The sequence below is a fragment of the Anomaloglossus baeobatrachus genome, chromosome 9 (assembly GCF_048569485.1).
Source record: "Anomaloglossus baeobatrachus isolate aAnoBae1 chromosome 9, aAnoBae1.hap1, whole genome shotgun sequence".
Classification (NCBI taxonomy): domain Eukaryota; kingdom Metazoa; phylum Chordata; class Amphibia; order Anura; family Aromobatidae; genus Anomaloglossus; species Anomaloglossus baeobatrachus.
Genome location: NC_134361.1, coordinates 58,355,752 through 58,374,726, shown reverse-complemented (window position 1 = coordinate 58,374,726; position 18,975 = coordinate 58,355,752). Strand labels below are relative to the sequence as shown.

Here is an 18,975-nt window from a genome sequence, read left to right as displayed (position 1 = left end):
AGGTTGCACCAATGATATGTCCGCCCCTGGCCATGCCCCCGCATAAAATGATGATAATCATTAGATCTGAATTTGCAGTGATACAGCTAAAGATGTTACCTAGCCCCAGCCTCACTGCTAAAAATGAGTTGCAGTCGCACGAGTTACGTCTAGTCTCCGCTGGCAAAGTCTTGCTTTACTTGTGACTAAAAATGGTGCAGGTTTCGATTTTTTTTCCAACTATAGCGCTACATTTGTGTTATGTTGCGTCTCCCAGCACGACCACTTTCATGATCATGCTGGGTTTCTGAGTTCAAATCCCACCAAGGAGAACATCTGCAAGGAATTTGTCTGTTCTCCTGGTGTTTGCGTGGGTTTCCTCTGGATTCTCCAGTTTCCTTCAAGACATACTAATATGGAATTTAGATTGTGAGCTCCAGTGGCGACAGTGATGATGTCATTGTAAAGCGCAGCGGAATATGATGCTGAATCCGCATGAGAAAAAAAATTGCAGATCTGCACTGCCCCACAGTATACAAGGGGCTGCTGATAAGTCTTTGCCTTTGTAATCTTTTTTTGTTTCTATGGTAATGAATGTTACATCACATGAAAGCCTTAGGGGTGCTTCACACATAGCGAGATCGCTACCGAAATCGCTGCTACGGCACGGTTTTGGTGACGCAACTGTGACCTCATTAGCGATCTCGCTGTGTGTGACACTGAGCAGCGATCTGGCCCCTGCTGCGAGATCGCTGCTCGTTACACACAGCCCTGGTTCGTTTTCTTCAAAGCCGCTCTCCCGCTGTGACACACAGATCGCTGTGTGTGACAGCGAGAGAGCGACGAAATGAAGCGAGCAGGGAGCAGGAGCCGGCGTCTGGCAGCTGTGGTAAGCTGTAAGCAGGGTAAACATCGGGTAACCAAGGTGGTTACCCGATATTTACCTTAGTTACCAGCCTCTGCAGCTCTCACGCTGCCTGTGCTGCCGGCTCCGGCTCTCTGCACATGTAGCTGCATTACACATCGGGTTAATCGATGTGTACTGTAGCTAGGAGAGCAAGGAGCCAGCGCTAAGCAGTGTGCGCGGCTCCCTGCTCTCGCGGTTATGATCGCTGCTTCGGCTGATGTGTTTGACAGCTAAGCAGCGATCATAACAGCGACTTACAAGGTCGCTGTTACGTCACAGAAAATGGTGACGTAACAGCGACCTCGTTGTCGCTGTCGCTTAGTGTGAACCAGCCCTTATGTGTCTAATATATGTTTTCAAAATTTTGTGTTTGTTGCTTATGGGAACAGTATTCTACGCACGCGGGAAGACAAGATGGCGGCGTCTAATGCGATATTTACAGCAACTGGGAGCAGAGGAGGGATAAAATTCTTGTTTCTGTAAGGAAAGTCCTCAAAGGATATTCATGGTGATATGTCGCAGACATTGGGGGATCAATGCCCTTCATATTCCACAGTTAAGGACTGGGTTGCCAAATTTAAAACGGGCCACTTCAGCCCCAATGATGAGGAACGTCCTGCACTACCGAGCGTGGTTGTTGTTCTGGAGATCGTCGATGCTGCGCACAACCTCATACTGGAGAATCCACGGATTTCAGCTAAAGCAATAGCAGACATCATGGGGAACGTATTTGTGTCATTATCATGAACATTTGGACATGAGGAAGCGATCTGCAAAGTTGGTCCCCAAATGTTTGACCACAGATCAGAGAAGCATGCAAGTGAAAACTTCCCGATCCATTTGTCAGTGTTTCCGGACTGATGAGAACTTCCTGGATCGACTGGTCACTATGGATGTGACCTGGATTTATTTGTATGACCCTGAAAACAAGGAGCAGTCAAAAGAGTGGAGGCACCGTGGTTCTCCTCATCCAAAGACGTTCAGGGTGCAAAAATCAGCCACTAAGGTGATGGAGTCTGTGTTCTGGGATAAGGAGCGAGTGCTGCTAGTGGACTACCTTCAAAAGGGTTCCACCATCAATGCAAGGTATTGCATTGAACTTTTGGACCAATTGCAGGCAGCTCTGAAGGCCAAAAGGTGCAGCAAACTGTCCAAAGGAATCTTAGCCCTGCAAGACAATGCCTCCGCTTACACTGCACAAGCGACCACGGCAAAACTGGTAGAGCTGGGCTTCCAGCTGGTTGACCACCCACCCACCTTATTCACCAGATCTAGCTCCCTCCGGCTATCATCTGTTTCCAAACCTGAAGAAACACCTCAAGGGTACCAAATTTCACCCCATTTCTGATGCCATGGCTGCTAAGGATGCCTGGTTTGAGGCACAACCGAAATCCTTCTTTTTGCTAGGCTTAGAGAACTTGGAATACCGATGTAAGAAGTGTGTTGTCATCAGTGGAGAGTATGTGGAATAAATGGAAAGTTTCATCATCCTATCTTGCTTCTTTCTGGATAAAGCCAAAAACTTATCAGCAGCCCCTCGTAACACTGGTCCAAGTGCTCTCCTATAAAACGTCAGATAGCACTCGGCCATTTTATACAATCGTGTGATTGAGCCCTCATGATTGAATTCAAATCAATAAAAGACAGCTTCACGTGTTTTTTTTTTTCAACAATCATACCATTAGCAAGGAGTAACTACAATAGGTGCAGGGGCTGCAGTCACACACAGACCTGGAGCATAAGGGTGTCCAAAATCCACTGCTTCCATTTGAGAAGGTCTATGCTATTTAAAAGTGACATTTAGGGCCCTTTTGTGGATTTTGATTAATGCCTACAAGTTTCATATGGCACCACTGGCTACTGTCAGATGTAAACTGATGGGTATTGTGTTGCTGCTATAATATCTAGAGAGATCATCAGTCACGCAAGTGGGGAACCACATGTGGATAACTTGGGGTCCGAAAACCAACCTTTGGTAATGTTGTAGCATGCAAATCCACTGCCATGATATTTAGGGAGTTGGAGGGGCAATACACATTGGGAGCACTCCTGTTGGCATATGGATAAAAAAAAAACCAGCCATGGTGGAGGTAGAGAATTGCACTTGGCTCTTCTGATGGAAACCACCGATGGTGGTGTTAGAAGATTGCATGTTGACGCTTCTGATAGAAACCATCCATGGTGGAATTATAGGATTATACTTTGGTGCTCCTAATGGAAATCATCCATGGTGAATTAGAAGAAGGCATAGTGGCACTTTTGATGGAAATCATCCATGGTGAAGTTAGAGGATTGCACTTTAGTGTTTCTGATGGAATCCATCCATGGTGGAGTTAGAGGATTGCACTTTGGTGCTTCTGATAAAATCCATCTATGGTGGAGTTAGAGTATTGCACTTTGATGCTTCTGATGGGAAGTTGGAAGATTACTCGGTGGCACGTCTTATGGAATCCATCCATGGTGGAGTTAGAGGATTACACTTTGGTGCTTCTGATGGGATCCATCCATGGTGGAGTTAGAGGATTGCACTTTGGTGCTTCTGATGGGATCCATCCATGGTGGAGTTAGAGGATTGCACTTTGGTGCTTCTGATGGGATCTATCCATGGTGGAGTTAGAGGATTGCACTTTGGTGCTTCTGATGGAATCCAGCCATGGTGGAGTTAGAGGATTGCACTTTGGTGCTTCTGATGGGATCCATCCATGGTGGAGTTAGAGGATTGCACTTTGGTGCTTCTGATGGAATCCAGCCATGGTGGAGTTAGAGGATTGCACTTTGGTGCTTCTGATGGATTCCATCCATGGTGGAGTTAGAGGATTACACTTTGGCGCTTCTGATGGATTCCATCCATGGTGGAGTTAGAGGATTGCACTTTGGTGCTTCTGATGGATTCCATCCATGGTGTAGTTAGAGGATTGCACTTTGGCGCTTCTGATGGATTCCATCCATGGTGGAGTTAGAGGATTACACTTTGGCGCTTCTGATGGATTCCATCCATGGTGGAGTTAGAGGATTGCACTTTGGTGCTTCTGATGGAATCCAGCCATGGTGGAGTTAGAGGATTGCACTTTGGTGCTTCTGATGGGATCCATCCATGGTGGAGTTAGAGGATTGCACTTTGGTGCTTCTCATGGGAAGTTGGAGGATTGCATGTGGCATTTTTGATGGAATCCATCCATGGTGGTGTTAGAGGATTGCACTTTGGTGCTTCTGATGGAATCCATCCATGGTGGAGTTAGAGGACTGGAGTTGCTGCTGTTGGAGTTTGATTAATATTAAAATAGTAGAAGTTGCAAAATGTCCTGATAATCCCAAATATCTCACAGTCTCCCTACAATCCCCAACTAAATGTATCACCAGAAATCTTCCTCCCACCTCTAACCCCCAATCTCACACTAAAAATAAAAGTCAATCAATGTAAATCCAGCCTGGAAGGTGTTAAAATCTCCATGGCGCACAAAAGTGAATGGGTTAAGTGCGCATTCCTGATGGATGTGTTAAACACTACACGTATTGTGTTGCACACACGTAGAGCGAGTCCCTGCAGGGGTTAAACAGCTGAGCGCCCTCCCTCCAGCATTCCAGGCTTTTGCTCCCCTGTCTGCGCATGCGTCCCTTTGCGCCCAGTGCCAGATCCCTGCGCAGTGCGCCCCGGACACAGGACTGGAGGAGGGGGACGAGTGAGCAGAGCTGCGGCCAATCACTCCGGAGCGGCAGCAGGGCACAGCCACGGCCACACGGCACTTTGCAAACTTCTGGTGCCGAGCAAAAGTCTGTGCGCCCCGTAGGAGAGAGGAGCTGCTGCCCCCGGAGCCACAAGGAAGCGGCGCAGACACTTTGTATCCCTCATCTGTTCCCCTCTGTGCATTCTTTGTCCTCTGCCGGCATCATGCTCTGGATATCCTTCTCCCCTCTGCTGGTTTGCACTTTAGCCGTCTGCAGCCTGAGCGTCCAGGCAGACAAGACGAAAAGTTGTGTGGAGGTCCGGAAACTTTATGAGTCCAAAGGCTTCAACCTGAATGATGCTCCAGCCCATGAAATCAATGGTGAGTGGTTCCAGGGTGGTGATTGGGGGGGGGGCTTTGGTAAAATGTGCAGTGATTTACCCCAGTAGGGTACGGTTGGGTTCAGATCTGGCCCTATGTGGGGATTTTGGGCACACCGGTGCCATACATTGTGATATTCCGATATGACGTGCTGATGTGTCCCGTAACTGGAGTGGGGGCGATGTACCAGGGACTTCTGATGGCACTGCATAGGCTGGAGAAGAGAGGGCGTTAAGGAAGAATCCTTACCCCACCTCCTTTTTGTGGCTGTGGGGCCAGGTAAGAAGGGGGACCTCAAGTGCGGAGTCCCCAGGGTAGACCTTCCATTGGTTCTGGATCAGTAACACCGTTGAGCGGAGACGCAACACTTTACCCACTCAAGAAAAACCTAATTAAGACCATCCCATAACCGATCCTAGTAATCGTACGATTTCGTAATGTACTTCTTGGAAAGATCCCCCTAACATTTCCAGTTGACCATATGTTGTAGGCAGGGAGTAATGATTTGGGCCATTACTGTACAAGACGTGGTCAGTTTAGGGCCAACTAGTGGTTCATACCGGAACCAAGGTCTGGATTGGGTTCACCATCCGGCTTGTGTTCTGCAGACCTGAGGCATTCACTTTATAATTGCACCTTGGGGCAGGATTTCCTCGCTCTACCTTAGGTTATTGGACGCTCCTTCCCATTGTTCGTGCTAATGCATTGTGTCCTTCTGCATTGTTTGTTGTTCCTGCTTGTAGACCTTTGTTCAGTGCTTTATCCTTTTTGTGAGTAGATGATAGCTTTATGCTGATTAGTTGTCACAAAGTTCTCATCTTCCTTCTCTCAATGGGTTCAGGTGTATATATTTAGTCTCTCAATGGGTTCAGGTGTATATATTTAGTCTCTCAATGGGTTCAGGTGTATATATTTAGTCTCTCAATGGGTTCAGGTGTATATATTTAGTCTCTCAATGGGTTCAGGTGTATATATTTAGTCTCTCAATGGGTTCAGGTGTATATATTTAGTCTCTCAATGGGTTCAGGTGTATATATTTAGTCTCTCAATGGGTTCAGGTGTATATATTTAGTCTCTCAATGGGTTCAGGTGTATATATTTAGTCTCTCAATGGGTTCAGGTGTATATATTTAGTCTCTCAATGGGTTCAGGTGTATATATTTAGTCTCTCAATGGGTTCAGGTGTATATATTTAGTCTCTCAATGGGTTCAGGTGTATATATTTAGTCTCTCAATGGGTTCAGGTGTATATATTTTGTCTCTCAATGGGTTCAGGTGTACATATTTAGTCTCTCAATGGGTTCAGGTGTATATATTTAGTCTCTCAATGGGTTCAGGTGTATATATTTAGTCTCTCAATGGGTTCAGGTGTATATATTTAGTCTCTCAATGGGTTCAGGTGTATATATTTAGTCTCTCAATGGGTTCAGGTGTATATATTTTGTCTCAATGGGTTCAGGTGTACATATTTAGTCTCTCAATGGGTTCAGGTGTATATAGTCTCTCAATGGGTTCAGGTGAACATATTTATTCTCTCAATGGGTTCAGGTGTATATAGTCTCTCAATGGGTTCAGGTGTATATATTTACAAATATTTATGATTTGTGTATATTACTGTTTCTTTTACATTGGGACCTTGTCAGGTGAGGGGGGGGGGGTGTTCTCGTCTTTCCTATGGGTTAATCAGACAATAACCCTTTCAGTTCTACAGATGGTCTTTGAGAAGTTACCGTATGTCTGGCACTTTTTCGTTCCTTTTCAAAATGTTTGGTTTGAAAATATTCCTCCGCAGTCTGGACTTGGAGCGATGAATAATACAGAACAGGGAGTTTTTGCATTTGGATAGTCAATATTAGGTTTTGCTGCCAAAACGTGGGCACATATTCTATTTTGTATACCTGTATGATAGGATGAGTGGAGTGCATATGTCTTGCAGCTCTTTTTTTTCCATCTGTGCCTTGCCTGTTTACACCACTATCACTCTCCCCTGGATTGTCCTCAGCTTTAATATTTCTTCACCAGTAACATATGATGGGTGACATCCACTAGTGACAGTCCTGACTCCAATTTCCCTAAAACCCTCAATAACGTTTATATCTGGATTGTTATGTAATGTGATTCTGAATAACAATGGTGATGTACTTGCTATTCATAGTCTGCGAAAGGGTGACAACCCTTATGGATGGTAACAGTTGCCGCTAATACTTTAAGGGTTGTCACCTCTGACTACATTAAATGTTCAAAGACTTTGTAGAACCACTTGCAGGATTGGATGCGTCTGTTTAGAATTTTTTTTTTTTTGGTTGTTTACATATATGGGTGTTGGTCTTCTTGCAGAGATGTACAGTATAGCAGGGACGGACTAATCTCACAACGTAGTTTGTTAGTGTCCCTAAAGTTGCCATTGCTTATTTTTTTACTATTTTAAGATTCTTTTTATTAGCAGCTATGAAAGAATTCCAGTTTGGTCCTAAAGTCTTTGCTTTGTCCTCACAGTATATCTAATCAAAACTCTTTAATTGTCCAAGTAAATGGACACGTCTCCCTCTGAAGCCACGCTCGCCTCAAATCTTCCACTTTATACATAGATTATGTTAATTTCTCTTTCTCCATTAAAACTTCCAATCAAGATGGAAACTCAGCGAGCACAGATCCTCCAGTGTTCTCCTCTGTAGGTGTGCTTTTTCAGAGCAGCTGGTAGGCTCCTGTGTTTTTTTTTTTTTTTTTTTTTTTTTTTCTTTTCCAGGGACATCATTTGGGCCATAAATAGATGCTGTTGGAAAAATGGGAAGTGTCACTCAGTCTGTTTATTTCTGTACTGCGACGTGCATTTTTTTTTTATTTGATTTTTATTCAAGCAAACGTTATGTTAATACATACATATACATACATACATACATGCATAGATATACGCATGCATGCATGGATATACGCATGCATGCATGCATATACACACGCATGCATATACACACGCATGCATATACACACGCCCATATATATATACATATATATATATATATATATATATATATATATATATACACACACACACATATACACATATATATATATATATATATATATATATATATATATATATATATATATATATATATATATATATATATATATATATATATATATATATATATATATATATATATGTATATGTATATATATATATGTGTATATGTGTGTGTGTATATATAATATGTGTGTGTATATATATATATATATATACACACACACACACACACACCCCATAGTAGTAATACTGTATATTTTGAGATCATGGCAACTTTTTATTTTGTGTTTTTTTTTTTTTTGTTTTTTTTTGTGTAACTTTTACTTTTTTTTTGTAAGTTCTCACAAGTTAAACTTACAAGGTAAAAGAACACAAGGTGCAAGAAAGGATAGTCATCTTTTAATAACCCATAAATGTATGGCTTCCTTTCAGTATATGTGAGCTGATAGTTTATGATCTCTGTATATAAAAGGAAGTTTGCTGCTGCTCTGTAATCTCCTCCATTTGGAGAGATGTTGTTCTCTTGATTTTATTACTATCTTCCCACCCAAGTAATCAGCAGAAGGTGCACTATATGTCAGGGATGGACAGGTCACTGTATATTGTAAGAGCCAGTTACAGCTGCATTCATCTGACCTTCCCATACATGCATGCTCAGTTTAGCTGAGCATGCATTCTCAACTGGCGTAGGTAGGTGGTCTGCTGCTAGGCATTGCTGGCACAACTTATCTCACATGAGAACAGAAAATTGGGAATGTTAAAATTCATCATGTCTGATATCTGCCTTGGGCTGGAATCACACTTGCGAGAGACTCGCACAAGTCTCGCATCTTATCACCTGGCACGGGTCCACACTCTGCTGACAGGAGCGGGTCGGCTGCATGTATTTCTATGCAGCTGAGACACTCCTGTCATGGGAGTGCGCGGCCATGCCAGGTGATGCAATGCGAGTCACTCGCAAGTTTACTCTGGCCTTAGAGGGAAAGTTGGGATACACCCGTTCACATTAGTCATCAAGCCATTCCATACTTCAACAGGTAGTTCTGAGTTCATATATGGCCTGCTAGTATGGTTGAGGAGCCATTAATAGGCCTTCATAAACATCCGTAGGTAAAAATGTCCAGCCCCTGAATCAGATTTCCAGTTTTGTTACCTATCTAACTTCTGGAGATTTTCAAACCCTAATGTATGTAAAAGTGGTGGTGACTGTTGCCTCATCAACTTTTGATAGCTTATAACAAGGGGTATCTTGTGGTTTTGGACTTATTACATCAATCAACATTTTGGATTTTTGTCTAAACTGTCCATGCATCTTTTGTTTTTTAATATTATTGTTTGGGGGCCCCTCTTAAAGGGTTTGTCAGCATAAAATGACTGTACAAACCAAGCACAGTCACTTGGTGCACCCTTGGTGTGGTCCAGCAGTACAGTGCACCTTTCCACCTACTTCTTCTCCATCTTTGTTGAATGACAACTCTGGCTTTACAGGAGCCAGTCAAGAGGCAGAGATAGATTGGGGGGAAAAAGTTAATAGTTGCGCTGAACTCCTTGGCTGTGCAAAGGGTGCCCCGAGAGCCTGTTTGTTTTGAACAGTAAATTTGTGTTGACTCTTCGCTTTAAAAAGGAACTTGTCAGTGCCTCCTAAAGCTCAACTTTATATAAATCTAAACTTGGATTATAAGAAGATCCTTCATGTGCCATATACAGATTTCTGAGCATGAAAAATCAAGCTATAAATTTGTTTTGCAGTGTATAAATTATCCAAGACTACTCTAGCAGTGTCCCGATTCCCCCAGACTAGTCCTGCCTTGGATCTAGTAATCCTGTCCAGGGATTAAAGTCCACCACACAGTTGACGTCACCATCAAGACTCAACAACTCTTGCGCGTGAATGTGATGTTCTTCTTTCTTGGCAGGTTGGCATTTGTAACGCCAATCCTACTTTGCGACCAGCACAGCAAAGTGGAGATCGGTGTCCCTAATGACCCCTCTGGGCAATGAGTAGTTCCTCAGCTTCATTACTGTTGGCTAGGAAGGTGGAACATCTTATTCATGTTCGAGAGTTACTGAGTAGAGATGAGCAGGTCCATTCAAGCTCGGTTTGACGGGTTTAGCCATACTTTAAAGTTCGGTTCTGGACCCGGATCTGACCTGAACTTCATTTGAAGTCACTAATTGGCAGTTTGACTCTCCACCTATATGCAGCCAGCCAGAAGCAGAACACTTCCAGGGGGAGATTGGGCAGGGTCTACCCCCCCGCCCCTCCCCGCCCTTCTTCTTCTTCTTTTTTTTTTTTTCTGGCATGCACACTACATCTGATCATGCTGTTGTTACCCCAAGTGCGACCTGTTGAAACGCTGCAAATGGCTCACACTGAACAGAGCGTATCCGAGCACAGCGATGCTCGCGCGGGTGGTTTGCATATGTAAAGTACCTGGACTCTGTTTTTGGAGTATAGTCTGTGTTCAGTCTGAATATTGGGTTCGCTCAGCTCTATTACTGAGCTCTGATGGTGAAATATCGCCAGTGTGGTGGATGGTTAATATCTTGGGGGAGTTAGCACCCCACTGGACCCATTCCTGGATAAGTTGCATACTGTGATCCAGATTTATAACTAGATTTTTCAGAAGGAAGGTGCTTAAAGGGGTGGTTCACTAGTTATTTTTCCATTGCACATCGATATTATGATGAGAAACAAGGTTTCTCACAAATATCTTGTTTTGGCAGTAGTGCCTCTGAGCGGTGCTGTTGTGGTCCGCTCATCCCCCTCTCGTGACGCTATGATGTCTGGTGATGTCATGTCAACTTCCAGTTGACCTGACATCACTGAGCCCAGCCCCAGGCTTCCGTGAGTGACTGGGCTATGGGCGGCATTTCAACGCTTGTCACAGCCCAGCGTCACAGCCCATCATCTCCCTGCTCCCTCCTTCATTGCAGAGCACCCCAAGCAGGAGCGTCCTCTTCTTGTGACCCCCAGGCTTCATGACCTATGATGTCTGGTGATGTCACGTCAACTTCCAGTTGACCTGACATCACTGAGCCTGGCCCCAGGCTTCCGTGAGTGACTGGGCTGTGGGCAACGCTGGGCTGGGATGAGCAATGAAACGCCGCCCACAGCCCAGTCACTCACGGAAGCCTGGGGCCGGGCTCAGTGATGTCAGGTCAACTGGAAGTTGACGTGACATCACCAGACATCATAGGTCATGAAGCCTGGGGGTCACAAGAAGAGGATGCTCCTGCTTGGGGAGCTCTGCAATGAAGGAGGGAGCAGGGAGATGATGGGCTGTGACGCTGGGATGTGATGAGCGGTGAAACGCCGCCCATAGCCCAGTCACTCACGGAAGCCTGGGGCCGGGCTCGGTGATGTCAGGTCAACTGGAAGTTGACATGACCTCACCAGACATCAGAGGTCACGGAGCCTGGGGGTCACGAGAAGGGGATGAGTAGACCAATAGTGCTCTCACAGACACTACTGTCATCACAAGGTATTTGAGAGAAACCTTGTTTCTCAACATAATATCGATGTGCCTTGGAAAAATAACTAGTGAACCACCCCTTTGAGTAAAGTTATGCTGGTGGTTTTGGATGGGCTGGGGAGATGACAGGTTCCCTTTCACTTTCAGGACAATGTGCGCTCCTCTCATTTAAGTGAATCTTTTGCATCAGGCCAGAAATGTGTTAAGGGCTGGTTTTACAACTGAGTAAATCTACATGCTATGATTATCATTGTGTACCTGTTCCAAAATAGTCAGTGCTTTTTAGACTACCTCTTTATATGCGTCCTAAAGTTTGCAGACAACCTTCCCTACCCTTTTTTTTTTTTTTTTGTCTGTTTCTGTAAAGATGGCCAGAAAGACTGAATTTCTCCAGGCGAAATTTGATCTGAGCCACCAGAAATATTTGTACCCTTCAGAATGAGAAAAATGTGCACAGAATTTTCAGGGTTGAGCAAAGTGTGGTGGTAGAGGGGAGACCCTTGACGATTGTCCTAGTGATTCTTTCCTAATAATTTCCACCTTCTCCTTTTTTATTATATATCTTTTCAGCCCTAATTATTTTTGGGTGTTGATGCAAAGCAACATAACTTTGGACGAGAAGCTAAAAGGCAATTTTTCTTTTTTTTTTTATTTAGATTAGTTTGTTGTATTACACTGTATTTTAGATTGCAATGTGTGACTTTATTTTGAAGCTTTTGGGAAATGCTACATGAGATTCTTTTTTAATAATAATAATAATAATAATAATAATAATAATAATAATAATTATTATTATTATTATTATTATTATTATTATTATTATTATTATTATTTTATTTTATTTTTATTTTTTTTTTTTAATGTCCAGATTTCAGATTTTGGGCTCAGTTCCACTTGCATTTTGCATGGACAATTGCAATCCGATAAAACATTGTATTGCTCTCACCCTCGTGCAAAACTATAGGGCAGTGTCCGTCTGCAATTGAGTTCTCATGCCATATCTGCCTGAGAATGGAATCGCAGCATGCTGCGTTTGGCGGTGATTTTCAGCTCACGCACCCCCCTTATACAAGTCTATGGGAGCGTGTGAAACATCGCACTGCACTCGCATGTCATCCAACCGCAGTGCGATGTACGCAGAGACCGGCAGTGGAGGAGATGGGGAGAAAGTGCTCCCTCCCTCTTCTCTGCAGCTGTGATACAATCGCATCATAGTCGCATGACCCTCGACTGATGCTCTCACAGCAGAAGCTATGCGGACGTGGACCTCTACACTTCTAATGAGGTTTGGGAAGGATGAGAAGTTGCCATATTAAAGGGGTTTAGATATGAAAAAATAGAATAAAGGAGGCACTCACCCAAGGCAGTAAAAAACAGTCCTTTATTTCATCCAGACAGAAGGAACAATGGGAGGATGCGGAAGCAAAGACGACGGCTGCCGTTTCGCACCGGGAGTAGCGCTTCTACAGGTCCACGCTTAAAGGGGGTGCCAACAACAAGTTGGCACCCCCTTTAGTCCCGGCTGGTTGCTATAGCTGCTAAGGCCGGGTACACATATCCGGCTTTTCGCCGGTTTGACAGATGCGGTGCACGCCAGTACAGTATGATACAGTACCGTGGCAGCGCCGCAACTTCCGGGTCACATGCTCCGCTCGCATGACAGCATGTGACCGGCACTTGTTGCGCTGCCAGTGTACTGTATACACTGTACTGGCGTGTGCCACATCTGTCAAACTGGCGAAAAGCCGGATATGTGTACCCGGTCTTACTTGGCTCTCAACTTAGGTCTTTGGTGCTGGACTTTCTGCTCTGTTGTGCAGCTACTATTTTAAAGGGATTGACCTAGAAGCTGCTTGTAAATAATTGGCTACTCAGCTCTGTTAATTGGGATTTCCACAGGCAATTATATACAGATTTCTGATCGGTGACCAAATTGAGTCTTCAGGGTAACAAACTAGGTATTTTTGCTAGTTTCTAGGGATTGTACAGTCTAAGAAGAAAAAAAAAAGTAGAATCCTGACAGTGTGCACGTTCCCATGTATTCTCCTTGCGTGTTGGTGGTTATACGGCCCCTTGTGTGTGATTTGCAAATTTACAGTCGCATGCCAACCGGACTCCTCACCATTTCTCAATATTTTAGTGGAGGATAGTCTAATTAGCACGTGACCGCAGGTATGGAAATCACCCGCATGGGGAAAAACTAGAGAATTTGGCAGTCTAGTCACTCGCCAAACCGAAGTTCAACGGGTCCACTCATCTCTATTCCATAACTCTTGAAAACAGGCCAACTAATTTAAGGCCAAAACTGTATCAAGCAATCAACTAGACCTTTCTAGCACATTGGCAGTTTTGACGGGGATCTGTCCACTATTTTTTTTTTGTCTTGTCTTTTTTTTTTAGTAAATGATTGTGTTTCCCATGAGTCAACCATTCTGGAGCATCTTTACTGTGAAGTCTACATAGTGCGGTTCCTTCATTATTCCTCCTGTAAAGTTCTGATTAATATGGCTGCTGGAGGTTACTAGTATGGGGTGCGTCCCTGCACACTTTCATTGTCTCGTTTTACTAAGGATAATGGTACTAACCCAGTTGTAAATTTGTTTATACATTTCGAGGAGGAATAACCGGAGCCGCACAATGTAGAAAGGTCCAGAATTGTTTCATGGTGAATACAAATATTTACTAAAATGACATCTCTGGAGAGAAGTCCTCATTACAGGTGACCCGTGCTCGCTCTCTAGGGGAGATTAGTGGCTATCTGGCATTTTTGGATAATGTAATCCCTTGAAAGAAAATTGGACTGTTGCCTTATTGCTCTTTTACAAGATCAGTGGTCATATCCAGGCCTATTTAAAAAGGTCAATGGACATTCAATGTGCAAAGTAGGTTCTTTAAAGGGTGACCTGGCACCAGATTTGCCCCCTATAAGCTGCGGCCCCCACCAGTGAGCACTGTTGGAGGGTCCTATAAGGTCCCATTACACATAGCGATGTATTAGCGATCCCACCAGCGATCCCACCAGGCAGAGATCGCTGGAACGTCGCTCTTGAGCTGTCAATCAGGCAGATCTCCACAGCAACCAGCCATCAGCCACCAGCGACCCGTGTAACGATGTCTCCCTGCACACTCGGAACCGGCGCTCGTTGGTTTCCCGCCGTCAAACACCCTGATGAGTTCTGCACAGCAGGAGACCAACAAGCAAAAAATGGTCCTGATTGTTTTGTCACGGTCAGAGACCTCGCAGCAGGGGCCCGCTCGCTGCTGCTTGTGACACACAGCGATATCGCTGATACGTCACAAAACCTGTGACGTTTTAGTGTACCGCCCCTGCAGCAGTCTGACTGATCGGATTCAGGGGTTGCTATGGCTCGAGGGTCTCCGGACCTGGGGGCTCGTGGCCACTTGAAAATAAAAGAGGGAGTCTATTTACAGGGGAGGTTATTGTTCGTGACGCCACCCGTGGTTCGCGGTAAGGGGAGTACCGCCGCTGCCGATGGGAGTACCCGGGGAGATAGTGGGGGCAGCCAGATGACGTTCCCTCCACGGGTAGGGGAAGGCCCCAGGACTCTGGATGTTTGCTGGTGGAGGGCAGCGTGGTGCAGACTGAGCAGCAGGCAGGGCGCAGGGGGGGGGTTCAGCGTACTCAGGCCGTGTAGATGTTGGTGCGACCATTAAGTAGACTCTGACACATGAGTAAACCAAGTCTCTGGGTGCTGCTACCTCTCTGTGGAGCCCGTCCGGGAATCCGTTCCTGTTGGTATTGCTGATGGTCCTGACCTAGCTCCTTGCACTGATGTTTAGACGTTTGAGTGACCCCTCGGCCTGAAGCTTGCGGGGTCCCGCTCCCTATATTTTGATAGAGGAGCTGTGCTCTCGATGGCTGACACTTGGTATTTCAGTGGGCCGCATGGGTTGGAAAGCCCTATCCCCCTCGTGTTGGTGCCTTCGATCTCTGAGCTCTTGTGGAAAGTTCATAAAGAGACTATCCTCAACAGGTTAATTATCAGGTTGCGTGAAGCTACTCCCTGATCTAGAGTTTAGTACCCTGTCGTGCTCGGTACCAGTCAACTTACTAGATATTCCGGTGCCGACCAATTCTCCAAAACTAAGTCTGGCACCTTTCTCCAATACTCTGCGACCGGGTCTCCGACTCCTCCGGTCCCAGACCATTGTCTGCGACCTAGCCAAAGTCTCCCAGGGAGCTACAACTCCCCTAGCTCCTCACTCTGAGGGCTACCACTGATCTGACTATAATCCCTACCACCAGCCTGCCTGACCCCTCGGCGGGTGGCCTTATTCCAGCTAGACCACCCACTGGGGTGCCTGACAGGGTGTGGTATGGGGTGTGGTAAGGATTTGAATGCTGACGGAAGCAATACCAATAGTTAGGATCCCAGAACCATGGAGGGTGGGCTCTGCACCATAAGGAAAGGAGTGCAGTTGCCTGTGACACCCTGACTAGTTCAGAGGCGTCACATTAGCGATCTTGCTATGTGTGACCGGGGCTATAATCTGGACCCATCGTGTCTACAAACAGCCATTCACCAAATTATTGGCTCTTCTAAATGGCCCTTTAGCTTGGTCATTTGCTATCTGCCCTTTATCAGGCTTCTTTTCGTTTTTGTATGTTTTGGACTAAACTATCATCACTGTTTTCTTAATGTCAGCAAATTTACTTGTTTTCTCAGGAAATCTTAAACTCCTTTGTCTGGAGATAGGAATGGAAATGAAGGAAGGCTCCGGTGATGAGCTCAGCATTTCTGCATCATTCACTTGCACGGGTTTATTTAGTCATATGTCTTTGTTTTTGTAACATTTTGTTCTTGGAGGATCAAAGGTGTTTATGGAAATATTTGGGGACATTTGTTGGTCATAAATGGAGCACAGTGGAGCGAATATGTTGCAGGGTGGATTTTTAGGATGTTGGCAATCATTGATTAGTTTGGAAGGCAGGTCTGGACTTTAATTGTTTACCCCCTTCCCCCAGGGCCTGTTAACCCTGCTGCTTCCTCCCCCATTCAGTACACAGTTTGTCACATCTACCATGATTCAAAAACCAGTCGCTGAATATTTTATTATTTTAACATAATATAAAATTTGGTAAATGTTGCCTTGAATTTGCTATTGTACAACCCTATGATCACAATGGCGGCAATCGCACAATGAGTTATGGGACGATCTAAATTAGACTGGTCGGGATTGGACCGTATATCGTGCTTGAAGACCATCTACAGAGAAGATTTTCCATAAATTTATGGATGAAAATTGTTGTTTCCAAAAGAGATAAGAATCGACGGTTGTAATTTCATAATATACCATAATTTCCTACGGGATCAATAAATCGCATCGTATCGCATCTTTCTATAAAACATCTTGAGTGCAAATATACGGCCTTACGCCTTCCTTCACCTGTCTGGGTGGGATCCATTTTTTTTTCTCTTCTCAGATGCAACAGATACCCATTATAACCTATCGTATTCTTCACGTGTCCGTTTTTTCCACGGGTGCACAATGACAAGGCTAATAAAAGTCTATGGGTCCGTGAAAAACACGAACAGCACATTAATGGCATCAGTGTACAATCCTTGTGCTGTTCGTGTTTAACATTGAAAGTCGATCCATTGATGAATCTGTGATAAACACTGACACACGGATCATATAAACGGGCACAGGGATGACTCACTGACACCGGTACCATTTTTGCATGTATGTGTTTAAAGGGAACCTGTCACCACTTTTTTGGCGTATAAGCTGCAGCTACCACCACCGGGATCTTATATACAGCATTCTAACATGCTTTATATAAGAGCCCAGGCCGGGGGTATAACATAAAAAACACTTTATAATACTTACCTAACGGTCGCGCTGTGGGCCTTATGGGCGTCTCCGTTGTCCAGTGCTGGCCCCTCCTCTTTCGGCCATCTTCGTCCTCTTTCTGAAGCCTGGTTGCATGACGCGGCTGCGTCATACACACTCGCTGGTCCTGCGCAGGCGCACTATAATACTTTGATCCACCCTGCTCAGGCCAGATCAAAGTGCGCCTGCTCAGGACCTGAATGCCGGTGAGTGTGGATGACGTCGGACCCGTCATGCACCGCGGCTAGAGAAGGAGAACAAAGATGGACAAAAGAGGTGATGCCGCCACTAGACAACGCAGACGCCCATAAGGCCCACCGTGCAACCGTTAGGTAAGGAATATAAAGTGTTTGTTATACCCCCAGCCTGCGCTCTTATATACAGCATGTTAGAATGCTGTATATAAGAGCCCGGTGGTGGTGGCCTATAAGCCAAAAAAGTGGTGACAGGTTCCCTTTAAAAAGGGACGTTGAAGGCCTCGGAGGCCTAAGGCTGCGTGCCCACGATCAGTGTTTGCAGCGTTTTGGATGTAACATGTTTTCTCTGCGTCCAAAACGCTGCGTTGTACAGTACAAGCACAGTGGAATGGGATATATAGAAATCCCGTGTCCACTGTGCTTTTTTTTCCTGCAGCGAAATACTTACCTGTGGTGCGGCTTCCCGAGCCGCAGCATGTCATTTTATTGCTGCGGAAACACGACTGTTCTCTGCAGGAAGAACACAGCGATAGACCACAACTGCCCGAGCCCGGATAGTGGGCACGAGCAACTGCGGTCTGCTGCGGAGGAGACGCGGCCCTGCAGGTCAGTACACAGCGGGTCTTGATAGTGTGCACATAGCCTTAGACTGTTTGCACATGTTGCGTTTGTGCTGCGTTTTTGTTGCGTATTTTAGTGCAGATTTGTTACAAAACTGTAAGCAAATCCTTATACCACCAAAGTTGATGAGAATCCAGATGTGTTGTCCACATGTTGAGGTTTTTTTTTTTTTTGCAGATTTACTGTAGTATTGAAATAAATATCGAAAATAATCTGTAGCATTTCAATATTTTTTTTTTGCTTTTGTCACCGTTTTTCACCAAGAGATTTCAGTGAAAAAACTAACCAAAAACGCATCGAAAAACATGTATTTTTACCGCTGTGTTTTTCCTTCCAAGAGATGCAGATTTGGTGCGGGAGTTTTTGTAATGTGTGCATAGACCCTTACATGGCTTTTGTGCTTTCTGATCTCTTCTTTTATTTTTTCTGGCTACATTGTTTTTTCTTTAAAATTTCTCTGCTTTCAGATCGTATTCTAAAGACATACATGTTTGTATTACAGATCGATGTGGTACAGGTTTGTAGTACGGTGCCCATTGGCTTTTGTTGATCCAGATTGTCATTCTGAAGCACCTATGCAGCCACATTTTGGACTCAGGCTATGTACACAGAGTTCTTTTTATATAATTTTAGAGGATTTTCTTTCATTTTTTTTTCCCCCTTTTTTAAGACTATTTTCACATGGAGTTTTCTGGTGAGGATTGTGGAGCAGATCTATTTGATTGTTTACTTCAAAGAGTATTAAGTGTAAGGGCAGCACTGTTTGGTGGCTCAGTGGTTAGCATTGCAGTCTTGCAGCGCTGGGGTCCTCGGTTCAAATCCCACCAAGGACACCATCTTCAAGGAGTTTGTATGTTCTCCCCGTGTT

The 18,975-nt window shown here is 44.7% G+C and overlaps 1 protein-coding gene across 1 annotated transcript in view; it reads left to right on the top strand.

Annotated features, from left to right (window-relative positions):
* The first annotated feature begins 4,522 nt into the window (after positions 1-4,522).
* Positions 4,523-18,975, top strand: part of GPC4 (glypican 4) — a 162,958-nt gene continuing 148,505 nt past the window's right edge. Inside the window, 1 exon segment of the mRNA XM_075322661.1 lies at positions 4,523-4,932. Coding sequence (XP_075178776.1) covers positions 4,776-4,932 — 157 coding nt within the window. The 5' untranslated portion in view covers positions 4,523-4,775.